The sequence below is a fragment of the Pelmatolapia mariae genome, linkage group LG7 (genome assembly GCF_036321145.2).
Source record: "Pelmatolapia mariae isolate MD_Pm_ZW linkage group LG7, Pm_UMD_F_2, whole genome shotgun sequence".
NCBI lineage: Eukaryota > Metazoa > Chordata > Actinopteri > Cichliformes > Cichlidae > Pelmatolapia > Pelmatolapia mariae.
The window spans coordinates 43,561,694-43,581,074 of record NC_086233.1 but is presented as its reverse complement, the minus strand read 5'-3'; the positions used below and the strand labels follow the sequence as shown (position 1 = coordinate 43,581,074).

Below are 19,381 nucleotides of genomic sequence, written 5' to 3'. Positions count from 1 at the left end.
AAAAAAAACAAGAAAGACTTCCCACATCCTTCCTACGTCTCTTTACCATGACATCAATGAACAACTTCATGAGGTCGAGGAAAGGCGTGAAGGAAAGTTTATAAGGTCTTAGGAAAAGAGAAGCAGTCATGCTAGTGTTGCTAGCTAACCTCATTATTTGCAAAATGTTCCTCCAGCTGTTTCTCTTTAATACCACTTTGTTTACCAGCTTTTTGTTACTTTTAACTTTAGCGCTGAACTTTAGTAAATAAGAAATTGTGCTCCAGGGTTTTAAATGTCACTACAAAGATGCCAAACAGATGGACGAGTTCGATTTCAGCAAATACAGCAGGCTTTTTACAACTTCTGTTTTACTCCTCATTATTCAAACTGTCAGTCTTGCTTCCTTCAGTTAAGGCAGCTGTCTGTGGTCGATTTGACTAAAGTCAACAGACCATAAAAAAGTAGACACACGTAACACCATATCTGTACTTTTATTTGTATAATAAATATACTTGTTATACCTCAGGACCACATTTCACAACCACACACGGGTATGAGGAACTGTACTTTGGGTATTTTGAAAGCAGATGAAACAGATGGCCCTACGTATGATTTGGAGAATAGAGTTCACTCTTTTCTGTATTTTTACTTTTGAAAGTAGACTTTCTTATTGTTTACTTTCATCATCATGGCTGCTGGAGCGAACGGGCAAATAACAGACAATGCGAGAGGTACGTTAAAGGCCAAAATTAAGTCCTTTCACCACTGCTGTAGCTTTGGAAGATTACAGTTACAGTTTCCAACAGTAAAAAGAAGTACACAGATACTGCTAGAGTTAAGAAACATGCGTCTGCAGCACAGATGAGGATATTAAAAGGAAAAAAAAGGGGCATCAAATGTAATTAGCCACGAAACCAGCCTGACTACTGAGATGAAAAGCAACACTTAACTTGAAAATCACGCACATTATCTTCAGCACATACTCAAACATAATCTAAATGTTTCTTTACTAAATCAACTTTATGGAAAGCTGAATGGGTTGAGTTTTGTTATAAGCTTTTGCGAACCTTTCACTTCAAAGCTTCATTGTGTTATTTACTGGTAAATATAGGCTGAGCTTTCTGAAAATAGAAATCTAAATGAATACTTTGATATTTTTGACAAATATTTATCTTTGCTGTATTGCCAAAAGTCTCATTTTGTACAGATAGCAACCCATTAGCTTGACACAAAACACGAAAACTGCTAGCTTTGCCTTCTCGGAAGTTAATAAAAATTAGAAAAATATGCTACAGCTCTATGGTCAATATATTACTTCCTTTATGCACACAAACAAACTGAAGACACCACAACTTCCACCTCATTAAATCCATGTAGTATGACTTAGAGTAAACGCTTTTCTACAAGACTCAGTTGAGAATTTAGTGGGCAAAAATCCTGTTTTTTACAGTCCCGATCACAATTCACTTATACGAGAATATCACCAGTAGATAAATCATTTATCAAAATGATCATTAGGAAAATAATTTGCTGATATTCGTTAAGTATTTTTGTTGGAGTTGGGGTTAAACGCTGGGTTTAATTCACAGAAATTTGAAATCAGAGAAAAGAAACCAAAAAAACATTTCTGTATTATCAGCATGATGATTTTTGTGATTTTAATGTGCTTCATGATGATGTCAAGTCAAGTGTTACAGTTTTTAATGAAAAGCGCTACTTCATATTGTTAGGCTGATACTCAGTGTCATCACCTCCACACACAGACACACACCACACCTTACAGTAGTACTGCATTGCATGTTGCAATAAAACAGCATGTATACATTTCAGCTTTTATCAATGCCCCACTTACTGTGATGAACATGTGCACTTTGACAGCTAGCCACATGCTAAAAATCACCAAATTATGAGATAAAACTCTGGGGAATTGTTCATTAATATTATACCAAAATCACATAGTTGAGGTTGAATGGTAGCCGTCTTAGATCAGCTATCTTCTTGTATCTTGTAATGAATTCAAATAACTGTGACAGTGCCACCTGATTTGAGGGAATATAATGATAGTCTTTTACCCATTTCGTCTATCTCAGAGTATCTCTCCATCTTAAAACAGTTTGATAGCCCCTCAAACCAGTTGCAGCAGATGGCTGCCCATCCTTGAGCCTGATTCTGCCAGAGGAAAAGGGAGTTTTTCTTGCTCACAGGGGGCATCTGATTGTGGGATTTACTCTATATTGTTGTAAGATTTTTATCTTACAATATAAAGCACCCTGAGGCAACTTTTGTTGTGAATTGTAGCTATATAAATAAAATGAACTGAACTGAAAGTTGTTACATCTTCATGTTAACACCATAGAAAGACCTCCTTTAGTTCCGACGAAAACCTGTGGAGGTCCAGTCTTTCCCCAGCATATGACGTTGCTCATTTGTCATAGAGATGGTTTAGTCATTACCTGACATACATAAAGTTGGAATAAAAGCAAAAAGTATATAAAACCAGCAGTCGCAATTTAAATGTCTTGACTTGTTCATCTGGGATTATTTCATCCCTAAAATATGAAATAATTTTAGGAAATGTGTAGGAAAATAATTTGTTTCCTACACATGGATTTAATCTAGTCTGAGATTTAAAAAAAAAAAAATCAAGGGAGATTGTGAGTGAGCAAAGTTTATGGTGTAGGACCACTTTATTGGGAAAATAAAGTGCCCTGATTGCCAAGACTCACATATTCTTACTGCACAGTGTTAATACCCCTTTCATCGCCGCCAGCCTGAACCTAGTGAACATCTTACTGCACATGTTTTTGTTATTTTTTGCTCACCTAATCTTTGTAAAGCCTGACTACAGCATTAACAGAAGGTGGATGAGTCCAGTTACTACTACTGATTGAAGATTCTTCTGCATTTATTTTAAAGATGTGTCCTACTCCAGATTTTATTATGTACCAGGTGAGAGCACAGAAAAATCTAGCATCACAAATTGGATTTGAATATCATGGATGACTTTGTCCTCCTCCTAGTCGTCGCTGTAGCTGATTTTGATTTCACAAATGATGAAAAATGCAATTTATTCAGTCTTTGTCCATGACAACTGAGCAAGTGCCTCCACTGAGGAAGATCACAGGCTGTGGCTGAACGTTTCAGAGCCACTGTTTTTTTCCCCAAAGTCAAGAATAAACCTGCAGCCTTGATTAATGTTTATCCAGGAAACAAATTCTGACATTAACTTTATACTAAAGAAAAAAAGTTTTAGATTAAGTAAATGTGAGTCCAGTAAGTCCAATTAGCTCCTCGAGGAAAGAAAAAAAAAACCCAAAACGTTCGGAAATTAGTATTTTTGGATAGTCAAGTAAAGACATTCAGGTTCAGTTTTAATTGTCAGGTCCGGGTGTGGCATTCACTGTCTCTGGGAGTCATTTCTAAAAGTTTGGGGCTCATCTAACAAAACAAATGTTGTGGAAGCTTCCTCACTGACACGGCTTGCAGGAGATGCTACACTGACAAGTCTTAGATGATATGTGAGGGATGGCTGAAGTGCGGGTGGGGGCGGAGTTCAAAGCTGGAGAGCTGGTTCGCGTCACTGCGTTAGAGCCTGGAGGATGTCTTTCACCAGCATCGTGCCGATCACCATTTTCTCACAGTTGACCGTCAGCTGGGCGGCTCCTTCCTCTTTGGTTGCCACGGTGACCAGCACCAAGCTGGCACTGGTCACCGTCCTGCCGGCAAACCTGTGGACAGGATGATCAGGAGGAGGAAGAGGAGGACTGAGGTCAAGGCAGTAAAGATCAAGAAGTAAAGATGAAGCCACAGAACAAAGAAGGGATACACGTCGTGTGAGTCAGCGTGACAAAAATATCATCTGTGAAACACAACAATGAGTGCAAAGTTTGAGTGAGTGCAAAAAATTTTTTTTTGGTTTTCTTTTCTAGAAATTTTCTAGAATACTCTGATCAATATTCTAGAACTGCATCAAGTCAGCTGATTGTGAATATATGTGCACCCTTTTCCCCCCTAAAAGCTTGAACGGCTGATGCTGTATCAGTTTGTACAGATGATGTACTGGTTCCTGAATGTCACAGTCACAGGCTTTTGTCATGTATTTCCTGTGTTTTGTGTTTCTGTTAGATCTGTTGGTTTTGTTACTTTCTTCTGCTTTCTGTGTTTCCTGGTCTCTGTCATCATGTTTAACGTCCACACAGGAAGCAACTTTTTTCTAGTGTTTCCTTCTATTATTGTAGGATCTTTACCTTACAATATAAAGCACCTTGATGCAGCTGTTGTTATAATTTGATTGTATATAAATAAAACCGAACTGAACTTAAACTAACAACAGTCCAACTACTTATGACCTTAAGATTTTCAGATTTCCTCTCACTCAAACACACATTGTAATTTAAATAGGACTAAATGTTATTAGTTCTGTGATGTAGATAATGTTGTTGTGGTCATTAATGGTAATCCCCTTATATCTTGGATTTTTGAGACCAGATGTCACAAAGGAGGAGTGGATCTGACGGAGGAATAAAGAACACAGCCTACTTATTGTCATGTCAAGGTAGATCCTCCTGACAGCATGTGCTTCTTTATCATTTATTTTACTCAAGCTGGAACTAAAATTTATAGGTGTCTGAAAAATGTACACTTTGTTCCTTTAGTGGATTTTTAAAATCTGCGTAAAATACGTGAAGCCACACTTTTAAGCTGATCTTGGCAAAGATCTTGTTCCCAAATGATTCCGTGTCCTTTGCAGAAGACAAACACCACACAGAGCGCAATTTGCATTAAAACGTGGCTCAGATAACAAGGAGTTTGCTCAGGAGTGATTTTTCTCACCTGCACTCTTTATCTGACCCACAGGGCACTCGGCTGAGGTTGGCAGCGGTGGTCACTCTCTGGACGATGGCGTGTTCGTTTCGGCACTTGACGTCCAAAGTTAGTTTCTCTGTGATCTCGTTCATGCCCATCAGCTGACCTGTGGAGGTTTTAGGAGCAGAGCACTGGTCAGACAGGAATCCTCTCCCTCCCAGCAGCAAAACAAGCAAAGCAGTTAATAATCTTAATAATAATAGTAGTAATAATAATAATAATAATAAGAAGACGACAACATGTACAGTAACAGAGTTTATTTTTTTAACCATTGCTATTCTTTTTCAGGGTATCTGCTAGCTTCAGACATGTACAGTATTATATACATATACTGTACAATGCAGTGAACATTGCTAAAGTTCTCAGAGGGACTGATGTAATATTCAGTACATCAAGAACTGTAAATGCTACTAACACTTAACACGGGAATGTACTCATGCTTCCCACTGAACACAGGATTTTGTTGGTGAATTTACAGTACAAAAGAAGCAAATTTCTGACTGCTAACCAACTCTAGTCACCATTTTCCAGAGTATTTCCAAAGACAGAAATTCTGGTTGAAAGAGGTATTCAGTACTAATTTTCTCACTTGTGCAAAGATGGCTCATAGAGAGCAACTGTTTGGTGATTTGCTGGTCAAAAGATGCCTGGATGTCCAGGTTAAAACTAGTATTTCAGTATTATATATCAATACTGCTCTGATGTAAAACAAGTCCTAAAATGGCTGCAATAATAAGTCAAGTGACAGAAAACTTAAATTCAGAAAATTTAGCTAAAACAGACTGCAGTCCGTTCGTATTGTTAGTGTCTATGCATGCTTCATTTGAACTTTTTTATAACACCAACCCAAATTTAATAAAATCGTAGCTCCTTGCCAAGACGTTGTGCAGTAAGTTGTGTGAGGGAGCACAAAAAAACAAAATAGGGGAAAAAAATTAAAATTGCACAAAATGTTGTGGGTCCCACAGAAAACCAGTCAAACGTTTACTTTAACTGCTCCCCCCACACAGAAATTTATGTTTTCTGTATTGCACTTACAAGTAGATATACAGTGTTTCCACAGCAGGAACTTTTTGTAGTATTTAAGAACTAAACCTGCATAAGGATTGTTTCAAGTCACAGCACAGGCATTGTAAAACAGATATTTAAGGAACAACCACAAAGTCCCTCCCCCTAACTACGTACTTTTATTTTGCTGTGAGAATGGTTCCCATTTTTATTAAAACTGTCACCACCAGGGGGCAGTGTTATACCAGTGAGTGTGGTGAAATGTTTTTGGATGTGTGCTGCTCTCTCAGACTTTAGCTACTTTTGGCCTTTTTCTCAAGGGGTCACCACAGATGGATCCACATGCTTGATCTCTCATGTATACGAGTGAATATACTGAACAGTGTATAGAATCAGACTGCCAATGTAAATAAAAATGCAAGGAATGAAAGGTTACGTGGAGTTATTGCGCCATCTTGTGGTATGACCTGGTATTACAGGAGAGTAGGTCCTGCACTAGTTCAACTTTGACTGATATCTCAACGCAACACACAGATGTTTTGGACCTAAAGTCACAGCTAATCTGTTTCTTTAGATTAGGTCAATATCTTTGGCTCATTTTGAAAGGGTGTAAATCACTATTTAACAAACGTATTAACAATAGTTTGTTAAATAGGTTCCTTCAGTTCCCAGATCCTGTCTTAGTTCCTGGAACTTTTTGGTTAAAAAGGGGTTGAAGTTTTGTTTAAAAGTGACCAAAGTCAAAAGTCTGAACTAAATCAAATATTTGCTGATTTAAAAACTAGACCTCAATACGAATTAAAGACATTATAATTTCCTCTTGAATGACTATAACCTGGTTTTAACTGAGATGTCAAGACCTCTTTTGACCTGCAAAACAAAACCCAGTGCCTGTTAGACCGATGCACTACAAGATGACCAACAGTTCAAACTCCCAGCATGGTTGGTGGTTATCAGAAAGCACATGATCGAGTGCTGCTGTGAGCCAGATGTATATGTGGAAGAGTAAATGAGGATCAGTGGATGAGCATTTCCAGCCATTCCTGGTGGAGCAGGAGAGTGTGAGCGGCAGGTTTGCAGGTGTCTGCAGCTACAGACCCGGAGATGCAGTTAAGTGTTGATTACCCAGGCAAGAAGGGAGGAGGGGGAGTCAGCACGAGGTGTTAAAGGAGGAGGGAAATGGGAGGAGGGGGTGGTCTGTGTGAGGATGAGTTTGGCTATAGGAAAGGTGGCACACAGACAGCTGGGAACAACAAATCTATTAAAGCCAACTTACCTAGATTGTGTAATAGCTTCTCTATTGGGGAGAGTATGGAGAGGGAGGAACCGTGGATATGACACATGTTTAAAGAGTCATTGTGGGCTTGTTAGAGCTCAAAACTCGATCACTGTTAGGATGGAAAACGAACACCAGAAACCAGAAACATGCTGGTAACCGCTGTCTGCAGCTGGTCTACCATACACCGTCTAATGCAAACCTTTGGTTTGTATTGGTGGATTTAACGTAGCTGATGGACAAAAAACTGTTTCCTGCTCTGGAGGAACGATGATGTGGAGATTTAGAAACATCAGGCAGTTACTTTGATGTTTACTGCATGTGGCAAATGACTTGCTCGCAATGTTATAAAAGAAAAACAAAACAAAACACACATTTGGAAAAGTGAAATATACTTTCTAATTAAAAGGTCCTCATTTCATCGTGTCACACTATATGATGCACATTATCAACGGGTGACTGAGCATCACTGCATGCTTTCCTCTCTGCGTAACTGTTAAAGATCAAAGTGCAGATCTCAATGTCTTTGATCAGCAGCAATTTTTTCATTTGTATTTTCATTGATTGACTGTTCAAAAGTTGCAGCTATCAAATCAAGTCAAACACAATGACAGAACAAGCCTAGTGGCCTCCATCATGTCAGCTTTTTCCTGAAGTTTCATGTATGTGCTAACTTTTTAACTTTAGATACTCAGCATGTGGTTCCCACATGACTTCAAGCATCTAACCCCATCACAACAGTTATTCACAGTCTAATGAAATTAGCCCTATATTTGAACAGAATATATGAAGTGTATATACAGAGTAGACTACTAACACTCATGGTCAAAACTTACGAGTTGCAGCGCTGCAGCATTAGCTCACTGGTTAACATGTTAACAAGCTCCCTGTTTGGACTATGCAACATTTAAAGATGTGTTGGTGTTAAAGCAGCAACTGAGACAGTGGTTTAGGGTCGCAACATTCAGGACATCAGAAATATTTTGTGGCCTATTTTCACTCACCTTGTTCCTTTTTAAACTCGTTCTCTGTCAGGAAGACGGGCCTCATCAGCTCCCCGACAGGTGGTTGGATCGACACGAAGAATTTCCTGGTGTGAGTGCTGAAAAAGGAGGAACGGTAGTGTCAGGGATTTTCATTTTGTCTTTTGTTCTTAAACTTCAAAGTTTCCCAAAGAGCACTGACCCTGGTGGGATGACAGAGGTGGAATAAGATTTTTTAAATTATACAAGTAAAATATCTGATCTGACAGTCTGATGGTAATTTTATGACTGTTTTCAAAACAACAGGAAACTGAAAAATGTCCATCAGTATTTCTCAAAGCTTCAGTAGGTGTCATTAATATGTTATGCAAAACCCCCAAAGATTCAAATCAGTAAAGATTAGTAAAGAGTCAATGCAAACTTTCAAAAGCTGCAACTATTAAAGCTTGTGTCCGATAACAGTGATACTTGGGTGAGTTGTTGAGCTTTTTAGTCAGTTAAGTTAGGGTGACCATATTTTGATTTCCAAAAAAGAGGACACTTGGCTCAGTCATGAAGAACTTGCTTAAAGAAACATATTTAACATATTTAAACGATGCCCTCTCTGTGCGGTTAGTGAATTGTGAAATAAAATCTGTCATATAGGACTTTACAAGTCAACATGTGCAAAAAAAATAACTTAAAAGCCTCTGGAATTAAATAATGGTACAGAAATAATGCCTCATGTGCATAAGAAAAATTACCAGTACTGGGTCGGTACGAGGGAAATTTCTTTTGCAGTTCGTCTGAAAAGATGCACTTGCGTTTTGGGATCTTTTAAACATCATTAGGCGCGTTGCTGCGCGCTGTCTGTCCCGTCTGTGAGCGCAGAAAAACTTACAAGCGCTCACAAAGCAGCAGTTCGGGGATGACTTCAAACACATGGGTCCTCTGTTGGAATGTAGGAAAACCCAGACATTTTTATCAATCTCGAAAATCCCCCCGGACGCCCTGGACAGAACGTGAAAAGTGGACGGTTGGTCACGCTAGTCAAGTGTTGATGCTAGCCTCAGTTAGCTGCTTTTAACTGATGTTAGTGAAACTTTCTTTGAAGCAGATCCAAGTGTTGGGCTTGGACCGGAGCCGGTCTTATATACTTATTAATGAAAAGCGCATCAGTTTGTTGGAAGACATAATTGCACAATAATCTGTGTATATTTATAAGTACAACAATTTTTTCCCATTAACCTCAAAAAATGACTGCCTGAAGCTTTAAAGAAATTCAGAAAGTGGAGTGTTTTCTCTGATATTATTAAACGTGAACTGAATCAAATCAAGAGTTTTTCCAAATAATTAACTAACTTTCTGTCTGTGCATCAACGTATCAGTTGCGTAGCAGACTAACTGCTGCAGCTCAAATGCAAATCTAGCAAATCCCAAAAATGAAGCAGACCAGCAACCAGAAGCAGGACTGCACAGGAGGTCTACCCTCTGTAATCAAGAGTCTGTCTCACCACAGCTGGAAGTTTGCTGCTTGCGTTGAATCACAGAAATCAATGCCCATCACAGCTGTGGCCGTCTCACCTGCCGGAAGTAGCTCTGTGGACATGGAGGAAAGAAAAAGCCTTTAGTGTTTCCACACAAAAAACAGGCACAACTCTTAAAAGTCACATGAAAAACCGAGACAAAGATGTGAATGTTCATACTGAAACATCTGAGACGTCCTTGTACAAAAAGTGTCCTCTAAGAAAACTGAGATGGAGGAGCTGCTGACAACTTTAAAACTGCCACACTTTGTTTTTCTCTAAGTCAAGTCAACCCTGATGGACATGTTAAAATGCCCAACTCGAGTGATGAAGGCAACATAATTTACAGACTGGGTTTTATTAAGGTTTAAATTTAAAGGCACATAACTCATGGCATGTGTGCCGGCACAGTCAGCTGTACCTGATGTCAGGCCTCAGGTAGGGCCATTCAAGTCACTGAACTGTAACCACTGCGTCCATATTTATGGTGTTTTGCAGCTTTTTGATAGAATTATATGAGTAATATTATTGGTTACTGAGTGGCAGAGCTAGTTCAAGACATTTTGGTGAACAAAGTTCTAGTGTTTTATCAGTCTGTGGCTTAACACTAATTATCAGGATACTGGTGTCTATGTGGTTGCCCGTGTACAGGTCATAGAGGCAGCTTGCTACCTGGTGCTGTTAGGTGAAAGGACAGAAATCCATCAAACTTGTATTTCATGTTAATAGTAAGTTTAATGGAGGAATTTAAATGAGCTGATATGTATATTTTAATATGTAGCAAGCTGACGGTCCCCTTCTTGTCTATGAACAACCTTAAATTAGAATTTTCAACTTCATAGTCACAAAAATTCAGCATCTTATTTACAGCTTTCCCTGAAGCAAAATTATTGTAATAGAAAAAACACCGACATCTGCGACAAGTACGCCTGTTTTATCTGGTGTAATGAACAGTGCAGTTTCCAAGCACTGCCAGCAGGGTTGTATTTTATATGCCCGTGCATGTACACAGTGGACAATCTCACGCACCAATCTCTGGGAACTCCTTGACCCTCATCCCAGACTGGAGCTTCACATCCTCTATGTGCAGGTTCTTGGTGTCGGAAGAGGCGTTGTTGGTGAACTGCATCTGCACCGCCACCATGTTGGCGTCAGGGCTGAAAGGCTGCCGGCTGAAGCAGTACTCCACCGACAGACCCTCACCCGTGATCCGGTGAAGCAGCTCGTAGCTCTTCAGCGCGCTGGAGGGAGCAATGGTCTGTAAAAAGACCCCTCTGGTTTGTCATCTGCTTTAGTTCCCCCCCCTCCTCCTCTTTTTCATTTCATCGCTTCACTAACAGAGAATAAAGATGTCAACAAGCAAATAATATGAAACACTTACTGCTGGGGAGAGGACAGAGTCAGACAAAGACAGCCCCTCCAGGTCGGTCACTAGGCTGTTGGATAGGAAGGTGTTGACGGGTGTGACTTGTGGTGAGGGAGCAGGTTCAACTAAGAAAGAAAGAAACAAGACACGGGACGATGTTCCCAAATTCAGACCAGTGTGCAGTCATCTAATGGATTTTTTTTCCTTTGGCATCTTTGTAGACTGTGAAGGGGTTTAGGCGCGAATTAGCATCCAAGTCTGGTTGAGAGATTAAGTATCTTGGACGGTTTGTTTATAAATGAGGGCAGAGCATCGGTTTAATAGAAGCTCTACTTTCCTACCTATTCTGTGGACACATCTGTGGGTGGTGACCAAACCCTTGAGCTCAGTCATCTAAAAGGGGCTCAGATTATAGCTGCTGCTCCTCAAAAAGAGCTAATGAGATGGTTCAGGCATCTGAACTGGATCTAATTCAGAAGTGGTTTGTCCATTTTGAAATGGGATGAGAATCTGAGATGAAAGAGATGAAGACGGTTCTGGGAAGAGGTAGATGTGGACATCTCTGCTTAGGCTGCTTTCCGTGCTAAAGAGAGTACCATACATTTACTACTGTCTGAGAAGAAAAGCTGGAAAGATCGAGAAAAACCCCCAAAAACAACTTACAATCATCAAGGTCGAGCAGAGACATTTCTTTCTTTTCTTTCTTGCTTTCTTTCTTGAGAGGCTTGGGAGGAGGTTTAGATTCAGCCGTCTGGAGAACAAAGAAAAACTGTCATGAATAGACGCTGTTCATGCTGCTGTATAGGAAAAGGGGCACAACTGCGCTCTCTTGTATTTTGAAATGCTAAGGTTATAAGAATTTTAGTGGCTTCTTAGATACAGGCTGTATCAAAAAGAATAATCTGGTTTAAAAGTGCTTTTATTCGCCGCTAACGATAGAAACACGCACTGATGGAAAGAGCGGATTCATTAGCTTCACATGGTTGGTGGTAGGTAGCATAACAACAGCAGGGGCTGTGTGAAACCTTATATTGAGTCATGTACTTCTATATTTATTGCAAGCTTCTATGTGCATTACTTAAAAAAGAAAACCCAGCCTTTTTAAATCTGATGATTGTTTTTGCTACACCCTGCTCCTGTGGTCTTCCTCTGTAGTTAACCCTGGTTTGCACCTTTTTTTTCTTCTTGACCTCAGCCTCTGACTCGGAGTCTTCAGACTCTGACTGGCTGCTTTCAGACTCGCTTTCCTCATCTTCGTCAGATTCGGACTCTGACTCGCTCTTGCGCGGTTTACTCTTCCTCTGGTGCTTCCTGTCTTCTTCTTCGCTGCTCTGCTCACTGTCAAAGGAAACCAGAGGTCAAACTTCCCCCAAGGAGTCAAACTTTATTTTCTACAAACAAAGCGACCACCAATTCTAATAATAACATACATAGTCCAGCAAATATGCCTGACATGGCATGCAGTTTAAAGCAGTCTACCTTTCGCTTTCTTGCACTGGCTTCTTTAGATCTTTCTTTTTTTTCTTCTTCTCTTCCTCCTCCTCTTCTTCTTCCTCAGACTCGGAGGCTTCCTTACTCTCTTCGCTCTCTGATCCCGACCCGCTCTCCTCGCTGCCACTGCTGCTTTCCGAGCCACTGGCAGAGTCTGACTCTGTGGAGGGAGAGGTCAGAGGGAGAGCAGGTTAGAGAGGCTACACAGAGTAAGTGTGATCTGAAGGCTGTTGGTATTCATATCTTACACAGCGTCCTCTGACAAACAAAGCAGCTGGGACTGAGTGAGATGTCTGCGTTTTAAACTGTTTTACCATCAAAAAGAGTCGAGATCATCAAAAGTTTTTCACCAGAGAGGAGATCAAATTTTTATTATGCTTTGTATTATTGATGCCCCAGACACTTTTTTCCTCCAGAGGCGAGAAAAAAGAAAAAAAAGATAAAGCAGAACTTTTAACTGACATTCTCAGATTTTCTTTCAGCGTGAAGCTGAGGCAGACACATCAGAAAGAACTAAAGACAGAGGTGTTTTATGCTTCACCCGCACTCACAAAACTGTATATTGTCTATAATATTATTGTACCCGATGATAGTTTCTGCAGCAGTAATAGTGAGGAATATTGATAATCTTCTTAAAAGAAGATTATCAATTAAAGATAGAATCAGACATTTAGGGGTTACTTTCTGTTTAATTTGAAATACTGTTGAGGTCAACAGATATTCAAAAGCTAGTAACAGCAGCGAAGTTTCAGTCAGTACTGCTAAAAGTAAGAATAATATGAAGCTCTTAAAAGAATATAAAACTATATTCAGAGTACAGGGATAATATCCAAATTAGCACTTCATACAGTAAAGGCCACAACTTATTTTGCAATTTCCCAAAAGTTACTAAACTCTGGATGTAGGATGTAACTTTCAGTGCCTAAACTTGAGGCTTAATAACTCTTGAAGCAAATTTGTAATATGTTTTGGGCTTTTTAGCCTTTATTTAAACAGGACGGGGGAGAGAAGATGGGAAGGCTGGGAGGAAGAGCAGGAGGACGACATGCAGCAACTGGCGATATACCTCACCCTATTTGTATTTTTAAGTGATTTTGGTGTATTTTAGACAATAAGAGACAAAATTATACTGGAAGTAATGGGGCTTTTCTATATTTCCCCATCTTAAGGTGTTATTAGAGTTATTTTAAGGTTGAGGGATGTATTCCTTAGTAGCTCTACTTCCGCATCTCACACTGTAATTAATGGGAAATATTTTTATGTACTGAAAATTCCACACTAAACTCAGAAAACATTTTGGAAAATTACACAGGCAGCATTATAAACTGCTACCTAGTTTCTTATTTTACTCATATGATTCAGATCTATTTTTAAAAAATAACATCGTGGCTTCACTAACGTTCACAGAACTGCTTTTACCTGTTAAAATAAGATAATAATGCACTACATTAGGAAATCAGGATCAGTATAATTAGACAGGCGTGCTTGTTGCTGTTAATGCACTTGCAGAATAAAGCAGGTGAAAACATTTGGATGAACAGATTTGTGCACTGGGAGTGAATGAGGTCCATGTATGAACAAGACAAGTTTTGTTTCTTTTCAGTTCTGCCTTGAGTCACCTCCAAATGTGGTCCTCAGATAATGGTCCTCAATAAGAGCAGAATTGATTTGACTTTTGCTGCCTCACGATACATCATGAGGTCCTGAAACCTCATGAGAAGTCATGAGCCAGCACCATATATACGCAGGTTAAAAGCAGCCGTTGACATTCTGAAATTCTTCATTACATCTTTTTCATTTATGTCACGATGTCACCACCCCTGGCATTGACTAGCTCTCCACACACACTCCTATATAAAAATTAGCAGCTGCTCCCTCACAAATTTTGCTGTCTGTCTCCACATCCTCATCATCACACACTCATTTGAATTTGCTGGAAAATCGCTGCACATCGACTTGTAACCATCAACCCTTGATTGGTCTCTGTGTTTACTTTTATGCAACATATTTAAACAATAGATTCAAACTCAGTACTGATACTTTCATCTGGTAACATTCTATATTTTTTTCCATTGCCAATAAATCAAAGTAGAATATATTTCTTCTGTTCTTCTGTTAATGCATTAAATGTGCATTAACCCCCCCGAGAAATAGTCTGCAGCCAATATTGTTATTGCTGTTGAAGTCTCTAGTTGTCTTAGGGCATTATGACCAATTTTAAAGATTTATATCCATCACTGGATTCAGGCCAACCAACAGCAGGGGAGCTGAGGGAGGTGAGAATAGAGCTAATGAGTTGAATCTGTTTTTCAATAGATTCGACACCACAGTGTCTGCTCACACCCCCACAACCTCACCTGTGGTCAGCCTGGAACCCAGAGCCACACCACTGTGCCAGCCTCTCTCTTCACATGGCGCTGTTGCCTCCTGTGAGATTCCTGACACCCCTCCCCCACCCATCACCTTCACTCAATACCAGGTTGAGATGCAAATGAGGAGACTTCACTCAGGCAAGTCTGCTGGACCAGACGGAGTGAGTCCCCGCGTCCTCAAGGCCTGTGCCCCCCAGCTGTGTGGAGTCTTTCATAAACTGTTTATGCTGAGTTTGAGTCTGCAGAGGGTACCAGTGATGTGGAAGACATCATGCCTCGTCCCTGTACCAAAGACGCCACGTCCCAGTGGCCCCCAGGATTACAGGCCCGTGGCACTGACCTCCCACGTCATGAAGACCCTGGAAAGACTCATCCTGGACCAGCTGCGACCCATAGTAAGACCACATCTGGATCCCCTTCAATTCGCTTATCAGCCTCGTCTCAGAACTGAGGACGCCATCATCTACCTGCTCGATCGTGTCTACACCCATCTGGACCAGCTGGCGAGCACTGTGAGGGTCATGTTTTTTGACTTTTCCAGTGCTTTCAATACCATCAGGCCGACCCTCCTGGGTGATAAGTTAGCAGCGATGCAGGTGGATGCTTCTCTGGTGTCCTGGATTGTTGATTACCTGACAGGAAGACCACAATATGTACGTCTCCCACAGTGTGTGTCTGACAAGGTAATCAGCAACACAGGGGCACCACAGGGGACTGTCCTCTCCCCCTTCCTCTTCACCCTCTACACCACAGACTTCAGCCACTGCACAGAGACCTGCCATCTTCAGAAGTTTTCTGATGACTCTGCGGTGGTTGGATGCATCAGCAGGGATGATGAGACAGAGTACCGGGCTGTGGTCGACATCTTTGTCACGTGGTGTGAGCAGAATCATCTGCAGCTCAACATGGCAAAGACCAAGGAACTGATCGTGGACTTCAGGAAGACCAGGAAACACTTGACCCCTGTTTCAATCCAAGGGGTCAGTGTTGACATTGTGGATGACTATAAATACCTTGGAGTACACATTGACAATAAACTGGACTGGGCTAAAAACACCAAAGCACTTTACAGAAAGGGCCAGAGTCGTCTCTATTTTTTGAGGCGACTGAGGTCCTTCAACATCTGCCAGAAAATGCTGAGGATTTTCTATGAGTCTGTTGTGGCCAGTGCGATCCTCTATGCTGTGGCATGCTGGGGGAGCAGGCTGAGGGTCGCAGATGCCAACAGACTCAATAAACTGATCTGTAAGGCCAGTAATGTTGTGGGGATGGAGCTGGACTCCCTCAAGGTGGTGTCGGAGAGGCGGATGTTGTCCAAAATAAAGACAATGTTGGATAACACCTCCCACCCTCTCCATGACATGCTGGTCAGTCACAGGAGCACGTTCAGTGAGAGACTGAGAGTACCGAAAAGCACCACTGAACGACACAGGAAATCTTTCCTGCCTTTGGCCATCTCCCTGTACAACGCATCCACTTAACACACTGGTTACTGCTACAACTACACGTTTCTTTTCCAGCTATTTCTTAATATGTGACTTATGTATATATATATATTTTTATATATTGTACTATTCTTAGTTAGTGTGTTGTCTGTTTTGTTAATGTTGGTTTATAATGGAGCACTGTAACAAAAAAATAATTTCCCCCTGGGATCAATAAAGTATTCTAATTCTGATTCTGATTATACAGCTGGACTTGGACCTGAGTGCCACAAACAGGGTATGAAAGTTAGAAAGGATTGAGAGGTGGACCCTATTTCTTTAGATTTTATAGAATTGGTCAACAACACAAATCTCAAGGGCTTGCTCAAAGGGGGTGATATGATTATTAGGACTTTCTCTGTATTATTGTAGGGTCTTTACAATATAAAGCACATTGAGGTAACAGTTGTTGTGATTTGAAATAAAATTCAATTGATAATGAGCTTATTCTTTGAGACTGTCTCGTTTTACCAACCCCTACCAAGATCATTCACACTGACTCAAAAGTCTCTCACACAAACACACAAAAACATAAACACACACCCCTGTTGTGAGCACTACTCATTTAGTCAAAAAAGTGAGCATGCTATCAGTGCCAGCAGCCTAAAGTTACCACTGTCAGCAGACTCCGTAGGACCAGACTCTCCCTCTGAGTCGGTGTAGAACGGCTTTTCTACTTTCTTCTCCTTCCTCTTCTCACGGCTACTGCATTTGGTCCACTCAGGCACCTGGCATAAAACAAAACAGAAAAAGCGAGAGTACAAACAGTAAGCCTCCAGCCCTGCCTCAGAGAGAAAACCCTCAGACAGAAGCAAAAACGTGGGCAGATAGCATGGCCATGAGTGCCTCTGCCTGGGCGTGATGCAGCCAAAAGAAGCCAGCCATCGCTGCTGCAGATCTGCTCTCAGATCCCACAGTCAGGGAGCAAATTTACACCAATGCTTCAATGGAGCGAGTCGTTTACTTGTTTTCATTAGAGTCTTCTGTTTTTGCACACAGACACGTTAGCACCAGGTGTTGCCTTCATGACCAGTTGCAGAAATGCTTTTCTTGTAATAATAAGGGAGCAGTTCCATTAAGAGAAGTGATATCTTTGAGGAGCAGTAACTATCCTCCTACACTTAAAAAGAAAAGGCCATCTGCTTTTTCTGTGACCAAACTCATTAACCAGAGCCATCTGCTAATGAGCACGGACATCTCAGCCCCACTTAATACCCACAAAGAGCCTAATGCTGCGTGACGTGCCTGAGCACCGATCTGCCTGCTGAAAGAATCACTTCTTTAATGGTAGAGACTGAGGAACAGGGTGCTGTGTTTCAGGTAGCTTTGGCTGAGCTAAGCACAGAACAGCGACTACTATATGCGGGAGGGAGGCGTTCAGTTTAAAAGCACTTGGGTTTTTGCGGCTATATGGGTTGAGGCTCAAGAACGTGTGGCTGTTTGCCGCTAACTGACTCACACTTGTTAATGTTGTGACTCTTTCAAGCAGCGTAAAAACCTGGCAGACGTAGGGAAAAAAAAGATTGGGATGGAGATGAGGAAAAAAGAAGGAAGAGGTTTCTTTTAGAATAAAAGTCAGGAGAGCAAGAGAAACAGGCACAGGAAGGTTTCAGGGGCTAAAAAATAAGAACGTGTGAGAACAGTTTTGGATATCACAGAGACAAAATAATAAGAATAATCCTAAATTTAATTACATGATAACTTTTAAACACAGTATTTGATAAAAGTAATCAAAAGGACAACTTCTGTTGGTAAAAAAAAATCAACATACTCCAATATAACTACTGGATATACCTTAATACGTACTCATACTGTCAAATTAAAAGTCAACATTAGCATTCACTACTTCACCAATACATCAAAAAAAATACATGAAATGCACTTAGTCTTCACCAGCAACAAAGTATGGTATGCTAGCATGGGTTAGATGGGCTGAATGAAGAGCAGCACAGGTGGAGCAACAGAGGGGTAGAGGAAGAAATCTGAGAACAAATCACATCAATCAAAAATAAAAAAAAAATATCACGTGACAACATTTGTGACGCGCTCAGCAAGCGAGTCACAAACTTCATGAAGAAAACCAAGCAGATGGACAGGAGGAGACCTGGAGGAGTCCCCGTCAGCGGGTCAAAATCTGTTAAGTAGACTGTAAATATTTTCATTTGCTTTAAGCTCTCACAAGGCTTCTGTTCTATGTTGGCGTCACTAAAAAGCGCAACTGAGTGAAAGAGAAACAATAAAATAAACAGATCTGTTCCTTAGTAGTGTAGATTCATTCATACATTTTCTTGAACATTTAGAAACTTAAAAAAGGAGGTTTTAGCTAACCCCAAAGGGAAACACCCTTCATCCTTCCACTACTGTACAAGCTTCACGTGTCACATGACCACTCCTACGATGTCTATTTTCTATAGACGGAGATTCTGCATGATTTTCTTCCTATGGAAGCTCCCTGAGCTTCTACAATGTAGCATAATGTTCATTTCAGTAATCTACCCTGTCTAAATGTTGGCTGCTTATCAAAAGGCACTGAGGCAGAACTAGCCTGGCAATGAGCATCAGCACTTCTGCTTTCTAAAGCAAAGCCTGGAAAAAGTCTTTAAGAATGAATAACTTTCTGTCAGAGGATTAACTTCTACAGCTCTGCTCTCACGATATACCTTCCTGCCAAATATTAATCTTTTCCAGTTCTTGTAGGTCCTTTAATTTCACTCCTGCCACTAAATTACTGCTTCAAACTCGTTTTAGGGCAGTGTTTGGACAAACGAACAAAAATCTCATGTGCGGGAGGCACTCATCAGGTGGGTTTGGAGAATCCAGCTTGGACAGCGTGCACTTGTAAGCTTCACAGGTACATGTTTTCCAAGCTGGCAGGTGGAGAGGTTTAAGATAAGAACATGAAGATTTTTTCTCATGAAACTCGCTGTATATTTAAATTTTTCAGCCAATATGAAAGAGAAGTCCCAAAACTGCTGATAAAGACAGTGTGATATGTTTGGAAGCCCCTGTTGGAGCTTAATGATTAAGTAAATCTTGAGACTAGAAGAT

At 40.6% G+C, this 19,381-nt stretch overlaps 1 protein-coding gene across 11 annotated transcripts in view; it reads right to left on the bottom strand.

Annotated features, from left to right (window-relative positions):
• Nucleotides 1-454: 454 nt before the first annotated feature.
• The window catches only part of LOC134631162 (AP-3 complex subunit beta-2), a 58,616-nt gene continuing 39,689 nt past the window's right edge, over nucleotides 455-19,381 (bottom strand). For 4 of the 11 annotated variants that reach the window (XM_063479213.1, XM_063479214.1, XM_063479209.1 and 1 more), the window contains exons 18-28: nucleotides 16,947-17,061; nucleotides 12,466-12,637; nucleotides 12,159-12,324; nucleotides 11,650-11,737; nucleotides 11,002-11,111; nucleotides 10,650-10,878; nucleotides 9,609-9,693; nucleotides 8,137-8,234; nucleotides 7,133-7,153; nucleotides 4,816-4,954; nucleotides 455-3,710 (exon numbers count right to left, since the gene is read on the bottom strand). In XM_063479213.1, coding sequence (XP_063335283.1) covers nucleotides 3,560-3,710; nucleotides 4,816-4,954; nucleotides 7,133-7,153; nucleotides 8,137-8,234; nucleotides 9,609-9,693; nucleotides 10,650-10,878; nucleotides 11,002-11,111; nucleotides 11,650-11,737; nucleotides 12,159-12,324; nucleotides 12,466-12,637; nucleotides 16,947-17,061 — 1,374 coding nt within the window. In that variant the 3' untranslated portion in view covers nucleotides 455-3,559. Of the gene's footprint in view, nucleotides 3,711-4,815; nucleotides 4,955-7,132; nucleotides 7,154-8,136; nucleotides 8,235-9,608; nucleotides 9,694-10,649; nucleotides 10,879-11,001; nucleotides 11,112-11,649; nucleotides 11,738-12,158; nucleotides 12,325-12,465; nucleotides 12,638-16,946; nucleotides 17,062-17,792; nucleotides 17,832-19,381 lie in introns of all 11 variants that reach the window. The other 7 variants (XM_063479211.1, XM_063479206.1, XM_063479207.1 and 4 more) reach the window with 3 other exon arrangements.